This window comes from Rhipicephalus sanguineus, chromosome 10 (genome assembly GCF_013339695.2).
Source record: "Rhipicephalus sanguineus isolate Rsan-2018 chromosome 10, BIME_Rsan_1.4, whole genome shotgun sequence".
NCBI classification, from domain to species: Eukaryota; Metazoa; Arthropoda; class Arachnida; order Ixodida; family Ixodidae; genus Rhipicephalus; species Rhipicephalus sanguineus.
Genome location: NC_051185.1, coordinates 123,243,046 through 123,255,445, shown reverse-complemented (window position 1 = coordinate 123,255,445; position 12,400 = coordinate 123,243,046). Strand labels below are relative to the sequence as shown.

The window sequence follows — 12,400 nt, the reverse complement described above, 5'->3', positions numbered from 1 at the left end:
GTGAGTCAAGTGTCCACCGTCGAATCAACACACTCCTGGGTCTCTTTCGTTTCGGCGTGGCTGAGAAGGGCAGCACAGGAGCAGATGCCCAGACCACTAAAAGACCAGAAGGGAGGGATGCCTCGTATTGGCAGGGGCTAATCGCGTATGGTCAATTTCTCCCCTCTTGGTGAACACCCCGAAGAGCCCCTCACCAGGTTTGAGCATTTCGAGCTGACAAGTGTAATGGATGCACTGGCCGCCCGCGATGACGTTTGCCAAGGTTTGCGACGCTACGCGCTGCGGAAAGACGTGAAATTTCAAACTGAACGCCGTTGCCCTTTTAGGGGCGAAGCTCCTTAAAGCGGCACCCGTTCGTCCCTCGTAGTCGTAGTTGTAGTAGTCGTAGTGCGTAACCAGTCTTACGCTTTGACCTCCAAGGTGGTGCCGGTGGGAGATTTTTCCTGTGCGTGTTGAACAATAAAAAATTCGCAGCGTGCGCGTTAACTAAAAGCCGAATTTTTCTGTCTCTCATTCCCCATTAGCAGCCATTGGCATGTTCCAGTAGGAAACGTTAGTAGAAGTAGAAGTGTAAGTTTTAGCTAAAAGCCGACTTCTTCTGTCTCTCATTCCCATTAGCAGCCATTGTTTACCTCCAAGGTAGTGCCTGGTGAGATTTCTCCTGTGCGTGATTAAACAATAAAAATTTTGTTCAAAACGCCGTTGATTGATGAAATAAACCAACGAAAGACGCCAGATGTTTTGTAAAAGCAAAACGAAAGAACGCCAGATGTTTCTAAAGCAAAACGAAAAGACGCCAGCTGCTTAACGAAAGACGCCAGATGTTTTCTAAAGCAATGGTTTTCTAAACAATGAAAATTCACAGCGTACATGTAAAATTAAAGTGAGCTGCAAGTCGTCATAACTCATCGAACCTTTAGTATAAACGCGCCCGATCTCACGTCGGTGATGATGTACTGGGCAGAATTCACGGAAGATTCACGGTTTACCGATGAACCTCCGCAGCTTCGCCCACTCATAATCATTCACTCCGTGGATATGCTGTGATTTTTTTTCTCGTAGGCGCGTGCCATCAGATGGAGGGGCTGACGTACAACAATGAGTGGTCCTGCGTAGTTATTTGGGCGCTGACGTCGCTCACCTACGTAGACATTGATGCTCTGACGTCGCTAACAATAGGACATGACGCTGCGAGAAGTATTCGAGACGACATGTGCAATTTGTTTAATCTGTTGCTTTAACGAATGAAGGAAAGCTGAGAGAAATAATAAAACACAGAAACGGAATTTAACAGCGAAGCTGTTCAAGCTAACCGTAATGTGTGCAGCCTACCAGAAAACGGATATGTGCCTATCAGAAAACTATCGCTATCATAAACGGATAGGTGCCACAGAAATTGGGTAAATCCCACCACTGGTCAACTAAAGATGAAGAAGGCAACATTTAGCCCAACAAATGGCTGAGAAGCGATGGCGGCGAGCCGAAGACCCCGAGTACGTACAATACTAGGGAACGGGAAAGGCAACGGCGGCTGCGAGAAGACCCCGAAGCGATGGAAGGCCTACGTCAACGACAACGTGCCCGTAGATCTGAGAGTTGCAAACGCTTGGTTTTAGCGCGAGGTTCTGTCTCGGGAGTTCGGACATCCGTGTCGTGTCTGTGACAGTCTGGTTTAACTCGAACCTCTGTACGCTGAGGATCAACGTAGAAACAACCCAGAATCACCTAGCTAAACCTTGCAGCGACCTAGAAGCATGATACAGGTTGAAAGCGCAAAAAAAGACGAAGACAGAGAAGAGGCTTGACACACACGAGCGCTGACTCTGTTGTAAGTCAGCGCTCGTGTGTGTCAAGCCTCTTCTCTGTCTTCGTCTTTTTTTGCGCTTTCAACCTGTGTCATGCCAAACCAACAAGCCCAAACAGCTACCCTAGTGAACCTAGAAGCAACCTAGAAACAACCTGCATCAACTAGCTAGGCCTAGAAACAACATAGAAGCAACCAGATTAGTCTTCGGAATGGTCCAGTTTCGCTGTTTCGAGCTTTGCTCGGCTTAGCGCAAGCTTCGGCAATTTTGTATCTTTTCTTTTGCTTCTAATCGCAGCGAGATTCCAGACTTATCTGCCGCAATTCGGCATGCGTTCGTGTTCTCGTCATTGCCGCGTCGTGCCAATGCCAGCCTCGACAACGCTTGGCGCCTTTTTGGTGCCTTTTTGGTGCATGGTGCATCGTCCCTTACAGCAGTTCAAGCTGTGCGATGCGGTGTAACGATACGTGATCCGAGCCAGCCTCTCCAAACGTGTGCGCACTGAGGAGTCCATCCCACAGAAACGAACGCCGAAACGACACAGCTCGTCAACGCGGATACACGGGGCTAGTGGCAAGGGTTTGAAGATCGCCTTCTCGCATCATGGTTTCTCGGCTCATAATGGACCAATTTAAAACATTCTTGTGGTAAAACGCTCTTCATTGGGCACGCAACAACGCCCAGTGGCTAACTACAATTTCTCATGTGAGTTCGGAGCGGCTTTTTCAGAAGTAAATTACAAAGAAAACGATAGCCGCGTGTGCATCTTTATTTTGATCTAAACCCTCCTTTCCCCTGACGGCACTGCGCGGTTTCGCATTCGTTCTCCACCTTCCCGCGGCTGCACAGAGGGACATCCTGTTCCCTGCCCACCACCACACGCAGGTCTTCAAGGCTGTTCTTGACTTCCTTGGGCACACTGTACTGGACAACCGGCTGTACAAGCCACCCGCCGCGTCCTCGGCAATGGACGCCACTCTCCTTCTTCTTTCTGATTCCCATCTTCATTTCTCTCTCCCCATTCGCCTGCAGACGCTGAGACGGGCTTCCATTCAGGTTCATTGCTGCTAGCGGTTGTTTTTCCCGAAGTTGGTTGAACTAGAGGGCTCGGTTGAATCACATAGACTTTTAAAAGGTCAATATTGCCCGGTAACATGAATAACGGTTTCAAACTGCACTTGAAAGCGAAATTTGAGGTTAAACAGTGATCATATAGGCGCCGTTTTTGAAAATAGGCATTTATAGGCACTTATAGGCATTTAGGCACGAACCCCAAAAATAGGCATTTATAGGCACTATAAAAACACTATAAAAGCCCTTCTTAACCCCTAATTCATGCTCATATATTAAAGTGGCACGATAGGAACGCAAGGAACAAAATAGGCATTTGCCTAAAATCCGGTCTCTAGTCATTTTCATTGAATAGCATTAGTTTCCCCGTGTGACAGCAAACAAATGACATTACAAACGAATGACATTAGCTGTAAATGACATTAGATTTGCCGTGTGACAGGGGTATAACTCTATTCATTGAAGGTGTTGCCATGCAAGCATCAATCGATACAGGAGCTGCTGTGTCTTTATTGAGTGAAGCAATGTGCCGCAAGTTAAAAGAAAAATTACGCTTCCGCTTTCTGGCGTCTCCCCGCGCACGGCAACCGCGCATCACACACCTTCCATGACGTGCACGGCTCGGCTTTTCATTCAGGACGTTTTGTGCATGGTCGAATTCGTCCTCATTTCACACTCCTCGCACGCCGTTATATTGGGCTGGGACGTCCTTTCCACACATCAAGCCGTTGTCGATTGTGCCTGTGCCAAACCAGAATTATCGACGATCTCCGACATCGATTCTGGCAAGTCTTCTTCTCGTGTCGTCGTCGCCGCGGAAACGTCCCTCCTCTGTCTTCTGTTCTTGTGCCGATCTCCTGCGACTATGCTCCTTTCTCTAGCGCCATGCTCGCACGATCAGAAGCGTTTGCTTCTCGCAAGACCGTCCTTCTCCCCCTTTGCTCTTCTCACGATCGAAAACGCCTGCGCAACCATTTATGTCACGAACCTGCTTTCGGTCCCAGCCGCATTATTCCGCGGAGAATATATAGGCCCACTTGAGGCCATTGATTCTGTTTGATTGAATCAATTGATTCTCCAGGTCACAAGCGTTAACCCCATTACCGCGTCCAGCACACCTTCCCTAGATGTCTTCCTTCCATCAATTGATTCCGAACTTCCTATTGCTCAACGCACTCAACTCTTGCAGCTTCTCGACCGCTTTCGGACATCTTTCGATTACCAGCAAACCACTTTGGGCCGAACATCTTCAATTGTTCATCATATTGCCACGCGCGCTTGTTTTGTTATTTTATTTAAATAGTCCGTTGCAGGAGGGCGCTGCGATAGCCGAGGTGTGCGGACGTGTTGACTTCGGCTCCCGCTTTACTCAACGTTTTCGTGACGTTTTTAAAGACGATAGTCTTTCTTGGGGAACTTAAACGCAGAAATCTTGGTCTGTCTGTCTTTCTGTTTGTCTGTCTGTCACCCGAGACAGCGACCCTGCCAAAGTTGAACCACTTGCTTACAGCCCACACATCTTGAACTGGTACGGCTGTTCATACTTGGGAACGTTGTCAATCAAAAAGTAAATATTACGCATATCTGAGGCGCAACATGAGTATAGGTAAGTATTAAGTGGTGTGTTCCTTTAATAGAAAATACATAGATACGTAATTCTAAAGACCCTAGTTTCTGAAGCTGCGCTGAAAATGCGGCTGCGCTGAAAATGCCTATGCGCGCCGACGAACGCTCTCTGACACGGAGGAAGGAAACCCTCTGCGCAAGCTAATGTTTCCCGACGTATTGCCAGATGGCGTCCATATCTCACGCAGCGCCTCCTCTGTAGTCTTTACGCGGCATTTGCAGCGGAGCAGGAAGATACGTGGCCAATTTTTTTTGTGTGATTTCAACGGTATATCAGTACGCAAAAACATCCTGAAGACACACGGACCCTATCGACACTTTTTTAAGTGCAGTGAGTGCTTATTCTACGTTTTTCAACGACTTTTCTGTCGTCGCGCGCCTCCCGCCCAGCTAGCTCTAACGAGTGCCCTTTTTGCTTCGACGTGGCGCGCGCTCGCTAGCGCGGCGCCGGGGCTGGCTCGCTGCGCTCTACCACGCCGTTGCTGCTACTTGGGCTGCATTCTGTCACGGCGCGATGGAATGCCAAGTGTCGGGGGAGGACATTGACCCGGAAGAAATCACACCAGACAAAGGCTGGCAGACCGCCTCGACTCGCCGTGCACTAACCCAAAAGGTGGGCTCCAAGCCTACGCCGCCTAATGGCGCTTTGAAACGTGGAGGGAACAAGCCCCACGATAGTGAAGACGTCAAGAACGAAATCATCCGAGCGAGCCGAATGCCGCAACTACCGAACGACGACCTAAGCATCATCATAGACCCAGAGGGGGCCTTAATATCGCGAAGCTTGGCCCAACGATCGTCGCCGACGCCATTGCCATCTCAGCAGGTGTCAGCCCTATGGAACAGCACGCGGACACGCTATGCCCAAACAGTAGGCAGAATATCTTAGTGGCGAGCACGCCGAGAAGGGCACGCTGCTACGTGCGCGTTAAAGAAATCCGCATCGCTGATAAGACTTACGAAGTGAGTGCCTACGAAGCGGCACCGCATTCCACGTGCAAAGGCGTCATCCGAGGGATCCCCGCGCAAGACAGTTTGGCGGACATCGATGCAAAGATCGTTAACGACAGGAATCCACTGGCCCTGGCCGCCAAGCGCCTCGGTTGTACCAACACAGTAATCGTGGCCTTTGGTGGACATCGCGTGCCCAACTTCGTGCGATATGGCTCGGTGCTACTGCAATGTACAGAGTCTTCCACATTTAAGCTGAACACCTCATTAGTATTCAAGACCTCATTGAAGCTGTTGTTTAATACATAATTCGGAAAATCATTACTGTGTTTGTCGACACCATGATTAGACGTTCTATAACGGGCGTTGCACTCGTGAAGTATAAGAAACGTTCTAGTTTTACCGGTTTGAATACTAATGAGGTGTTCAGCTTAGATGTGGTCGACCCTGTACGCTATACCGCAGGCAGATATTTGCTGTGCCTGCGGCCGGCTCGGCTATCGTGCGGACGTTTGTCCTAACCCCGGAGACGTTATCTGCCGAGGCTGCGGTGCCCCGAACCCTGATCGGGAGCATCGTTGCACACCCAAATGAAAGCTTTCTTGAGGAGACCACCTCACTGCCGGCAAGGCATGCAAAGAATGCTACCACATTCCCTACGTGGTGCGACGACGACGATGGGAGCGAGCACGCTCGACGCGAGACGACAACGACGATCGTGATGCAAGGTCCAAGCCCAACGCATCCACTCACGACGACGAACCTTCGGAACATGCGACAGACGATCGGTCCGGTGGGAACCGATCCCGGTCCCGATCCAGGGGTCGTTCCAAAAGCCGCTCCAGACGTGCATCGAGGTCCTGGAGCCGTCCTCGGGCCCGCTGCCGCAGTACACGACGTGGGGCGCCCAATGGGCCTGCATCCAGATCCCGTTCTGGCTCCCGTCCCGGGTCCCTCTCCGGTTTTCATTCTGGATCCCACCCTGACCATAGCGGTGTCCACGGTCAACGATCGTCGAGCCCGTCGGCACCCTCACCGGCAAGCAACGCCAACAAGAATAAGCGAGGAGCTCTTACTTGGGCGGACACCGTCAGGAGCAAAGGACAAGCTACAGCACAGGTAGAGTCGGGTTTACTCCCAGAGCACTACACACACACCACATCTGAGATATCATTTCTAAAGCGCAAAAACGCGATGATGAAAGAAACAATACGCAAACTCACGGTCGCCATCGCCGAACTAAAGAACGACAGAAGCGCGTCCACCGCTACACCCACCACCGATAACGCCGCAATGCAGTCGCCTCGTCACAGCTGCAGCCCGTAGGCGACGATACCGACGACGACGAGAGCGCACCTAAAAAACGCGCGGTCGTCCGCGACTAGCCAGCTTTAAGGACCGAGGAGTTGGACGATATGTAGAGCACGCTGTCAGCGATTAAAGAGAGCCTTCGCTTCCTTGGCGAGAGTATGGCCCTTGTGCAGTCGACCCTCGCGGCCCACGGTAATCGGCTGGGCCAAGTGGCACACTACCTAGATCACGTCGTCGCCCCTGCCGTCGCCGCGGGGTCAGCGGGTCTCACAGCTCACAACCACACCCAGTTTCCCTCACATGGCTCTTTTGCGCCCGTCGATGCTCAGGCCAACGCCAACATGCTTCAAGATGGCCAGACCAAATGACGAGTTGCGAATCTGGCAATGGAACTGCAGGAGCTTCGCCCATAAGAAAGCCTCCCTGCAGCAATACCTCCGTAGTCACGAGGCCAAACCCCACGTCATCCTGTTACAAGAAACCGTAGTACCAACCGCCACGTTTTCCGGATACCAGTGGATCCCGGCCCCTCGGGAGGACGCGGTACTGCCACGCTGGTTGCTAACAAGATTACCTGCATAGCACACAGCCTCGATGAGCATGTTATGCTAGAGATTCTCCCTGGAAACGCATCCCGACAAAGCGTGTACATCCTAAATGTATACAACAGCCCCAGCCACCACAGACAACGGTTCACACGCCTGTTCCAGAAAGCCATTCGTCTCGCTGAGTCCAACCCGCTAATGATCGCGGGTGACTTTAACGCCGCACATCGTGCCTGGGGCTACGCGTACGACACCCCCAAGGGTAACGAGCTTTGGCAAAACGCGAACGACACGGACCTTGTTGTCATCGCAGACAAGGCTTTCCCTACACGCACCGGCACATCCACACAGAGACCCGGATCTCTGCTTCGTCAAGAACATCGCCGACGCCCGTTGGTCCAACCTCGCGGTAGATCTTGGTAGCGACCATTTCCTCCTGGCCGTACACCTCGCCACAGTCGGCAAGAAGACGAAGTCGTATGCGTGGGTCGACTGGGACCTTTTCCGGAAGATCCACGCAGAACGACATCCTCCCGACGCCGCCCCAAGCCTCGAGACGTGGACAATCCAGCTCAAGGTCGACGTCGACAAGGCGACCAAAACCATCACTACGCACTTACCAACCGAGAAGATGGACGGCCGTCTCGCCCACCTGCTCGAGGCCAAACAGTCTCTACTGGCCCGCTGGAAAGGACAGCGCCTTTATCGGAGGCTACGTAAACGCATACCTGAGCTGAACAAGAACATGGTGGATCACTGCCCCGCCCTTTCTAAGCAAAAGTGGGACGAGGTTTGTAACTCGATTGACGGTCAGGTCCGAAATGGCGAATCCTGGAACCTCCTCAAACATCTGCGCGGCGACACCAACACCCGCACGAATAAGCGTCATTCGTTCGCGAAGACACTCCATCGGGCTAAACGAACCGTGCCACCGGAAGACGTCGCCAAGACCCTCGTGCAGAAATATCACCCGCTTCCGACGGACCCTTCGACTCCTCACCCAGAATACTCTGGTACCAACAACACTCAGTTAGTACGCCGACTTTTCCGCCGAAGAGGCGCGGCGATCTCTCTACGAACTCAATGACCGCTCCGCCCCTGGCCCCGACGGCATCACCAACAAGCTTCTACGAAACCTGGACGACCCCTCCGTCACTTACCTCACAGACACCATCAACGAAACATGGAAGAAGGGCGAGCTACCCGATGCCTGGAAACTCCACACGATCTTTATTCCCAAACCGGGCAAGGCGCCGAGCCTAGAGATCACCTGCGTCCCATCTCGCTCACGTCATGCGTGGCCAAGGTGGCTGAGCACGTAGTCCTCAACAGGGTCGGTCGGTACCTCAAAGATCACGATTGCCCCCGCACCACATGATTGGCTTCCGACCAGGACTATCTACTCAAGACGCTATGCTACTTAGCATCAGATTCTCGACGGAGAAAACACTCAGGACATCCGTGCCATACTCGGCCTCGATTTTTAAAAGGCCTTCGATAACATCGCGCACTCGTCCATTTGAAGGCGATCGCAAACCTCGGGCTCGGGCGTCGGTTTTACGACTTTGTCCGCTCCTTCCTCACTCGGCGCAGAGCCGTTCTCCGCGCAGGAGACCTGGTGTCGGAAGAAGTCGAGCTCGGACAGCGAGACACCCCCCAGGGATCCGTCCTCTCACCAACGCTCTTCAACCTCGTGATGATCGGACTCTCCGAACGACTCTAAAAAATAGAGGGGTTAAACCACACAATCTACGCGGACTACGTAACCATATGGTGCTCCACAGGGTCGGATGGCTTCATCGAGTCCGCCCTGCAGGAGGCCATCGAAACCAAGGAATCCTACCTTGAACACACCGGTCTCAAATGTTCCCCCGCGAAGTCGGAGCTGTTGATATACCTGCCCAATCGCAGTGGCGCCAAGCCCAAAGGGTGGCAAGCCCCGGCCGAACGCAACATCACCCTCCACACCAGAGATGGTCGTGCAGTCTCCAGGGTAGACTCCATTAGGGTCCTGGGCATGATCATGGAGTGCCGCGGAACCGACACCAAACGGTGCAGAAGCTCAAGACTAGGACTGATAACGCCATACGGCTTGTACGTAGAGCGGCCAACCGGCACCACGGCCTGAAAGAAGACGACTTGATGCGTCTCGTACTTGCGTTTGTTCTGTGCCATTTCACCTACGTCGCTGCCATGCAAAAATGGCTGTGTAATGAGCGCGATAAACTCAACGCCCTTATTCGAAAGGTCGTTAAAAGAGCCCTCCGCCTACTTATCTCCACTTCCACGCAGAAACTCCTCGAGCTCGGCGTGGACAACACCTTGAAGAGATCGCCGAGGCTCAGGAACGGGCGCAGTTAATCCGACTCAGGACCACTAAGGCGGGCCGCCATATTCTGCACGAGCTTGGCTTCTCCTCGGCGGCCGGGGACCCCCCAGATTTGACGCCGGTTCCCGGCGAAGTCCGAGATCTCATCACGATCAATCCCATTCCGCGAAATATACACCCCGGCTATAACAGAGGCGAGCGCCTTGCGCGGGCGACCGCCCTTCTCAAGCGTATAGACATGAAAGCGGACGACATCTCGTCCGTGGACGCAGCTGCCTATCGCAACAACCGAGCCTTCGCCGCGGTCGCGGTTTGATCCACGCAACGGATCCTAAACTCCGCAACCATTCTTACCCAAGACTCCGAAGTAGCTGAGCAGGTAGCCATAGCCTTAAGTGTGCTCTACAGCAAACGGGAGGTCATCTACAGTGACTCCAGAGCGGCCATGAAAGCCTTAGAACGTGGCGTCGTCACCGATCAGGCGTTACGCATCTTCCGCAGCGTAGATCCGAGTACTGTCAAGCATCACACCGTCATCTGGTTCCCTGCCCATCTCGGCCGGGTGCCGGGCGCCCCGTCCAACCTCAGTGAGATCGCCCACGACGCAGCGCGCGCACTTACCGACCGCGCCGTCACAGGGAAACCTCATCTCGCCGCGTTAGAGGCCAACCGGGATGCACCCATAACGTATAACGACATCACAAAACACTTTTACCTTGGACGCCGCATTTTTCCACCCCCGCATCCGAAACTTAACAGGCCGCAGGCGCTAACCCTACGCTTACTGCAAACGCACACGTATCCAAACCTCGCCAAGCTTCACGTTTTCTATCCCGACGCGTACCCCAGCGACACGTGCCCCTCGTGCGGACACACAGCGACACTCACACACATGATCTGGGAGTGTAGAAACGCTCATCCTGGCTCTACCTCAGACAAGTGGGAGACGTCCCTCAGAAGCTCGCTTCTCGCCCACCAGCAATTGGCTGTCCAGCAGGCCCACGAAGCGACCGCCAGGTATTCTCTGTCGGTCCTGGCAGACGCCCGCTACGCGCTAAGCGCGTCCTGCAGGACGTAAATAAGGTTTTTACAATCATATCCAATCTGTTGCACGCGTAGCCGCGACCTTGCGCGAGCCGCGCCCTTAAGTCTGGGAACCTTGCAGATTATTTTAGAAGCTTCTTAAAGGCTTGAGCGTGCAAACGCGGACTGTGAGTTTATTTTGGAAGTAACGCGGCCACCATGGCGATAAGGCTCGAATGTTCGATGCCGCGTGTCTAAATGCCGACGCGCCTTACTGCAGATCAGATTATCGACGGCCGACGATGTTAGCCGCTGTCAGTGTAAGCGTGTATTGCTTGTAGTTTGACTTCTCGTTTACCGGGCACAGATTCGCCGAAATAAAACGTTTAGTTTTGAACAAGCGGACTGCTGCCTTCGTCCACGTCACGACCCCGTGAGAATATTGACACCGGCACCTAGGCACCCTTGCGCTAACGTCTGTATAGAGTCTCTCACGCTGAACGCAGAGTTGTTGACGACCAGGTGACTGATACGCTTGATCGTGGCGTCATACAGCCGTTCCGCAGATTGGGCCTGCCCAATGGTACTAGTGAAAAAAAAAAGGATGGTAGCATTCGATTCTGTATTGACTCTAGGCGCCTTAACAAGATCGCACGCAAAGATGTTTATCCGCTTCCCAGAATCGACGACGCGCTCGACTGTTTGCAAGGGGCGGAGCTCTTTTCTTCGCTGGCTTTCGATCGGGCTACTGGCCCGACCGAACAACTGTGTACGTAACTCCGGACGGCTTGTATGGGTTCAACGTGATGCCGTTTGGCCTTTGCAACGCCCCCGCCATCTTCGAGCGTATACATATATTATGGACAACATACTGCGCAACATACTGCGCAACTTACCGCGTATCGGTAAATGTGTGAGCTCTCATAGATACAGAAGAGCGTTTTCTGTTTCTTCAGATGTTTTCCTTGGTCATAATAAGCGCGCCTGTGTAAGTGTTAGTTTTGTGAGAGTTTTTGAATAATGAAGCTGGAAGGGAGCGCCAGTCCGTGTCGTATCTGTGTTTCTGGTCTATCTTTTTCTTTTCTTTTTTTTAGCGTAGGACTCACTTCGTACAATAAATTCTTTGAGTGCTCTCTATAAATATGTTAACTTCCACAGCGATCCTGGGATGGTTTCTGTTTCCCCATGTCGTAACGCTGATGGGATGTTTTAATTGACCCCTGTAACTTGAGGGGTACATTGGGGAACTAAGTAGGCACATTTTTCCGCAGAGATGACGCACAAGGAGGTGGTGATGTTCCAGCCCAAGCTGCGCCAAATCAGCGCCGGCATCTCGGGCGTCGCCCAGGACCTACAACGCAGCATGAAAGTTGTTTAGGGTCCTGCTGAGATGGATCCTAATTTATTATGAACGAACCAATTTCCTGCTCGTTCGTATATGAAATAACGGGGAGTAACTGAGCCCTGATTTTTGGGCTAAATGGTTTTCCATCACCGATACTTATGCGCGCACAGACAAGGACAAAGGGAGGCGACGACAACACAAGCGCTTTACACAAGCGCTTGTGTTGTCGTCACCTCCCTTCGTCCTTGTCTGTGCGCGCTTAAGTATCGGTAACTGAGCCATCTTTGAGAAATCAAAAAGCCCTTCTGGTGCGCCATATTACAGAAAAATTATGCATGCGCACTGTGTCGCACTTGGTTTGTGAAACGCTTCAGGTCATGTCAATAAAAATAAT

At 52.3% G+C, this 12,400-nt stretch overlaps 1 protein-coding gene across 1 annotated transcript in view; it reads left to right on the top strand.

The window, feature by feature from the left end:
- LOC119372419 (mitogen-activated protein kinase 14) overlaps nucleotides 1-12,134 on the top strand; it is a 120,381-nt gene extending 108,247 nt beyond the window's left edge. Inside the window, exon 5 of the mRNA XM_037642897.2 lies at nucleotides 11,933-12,134. Coding sequence (XP_037498825.1) covers nucleotides 11,933-12,039 — 107 coding nt within the window. The 3' untranslated portion in view covers nucleotides 12,040-12,134. The remainder of the gene's footprint in view (nucleotides 1-11,932) is intronic.
- The last annotated feature ends 266 nt before the right edge of the window (nucleotides 12,135-12,400 follow it).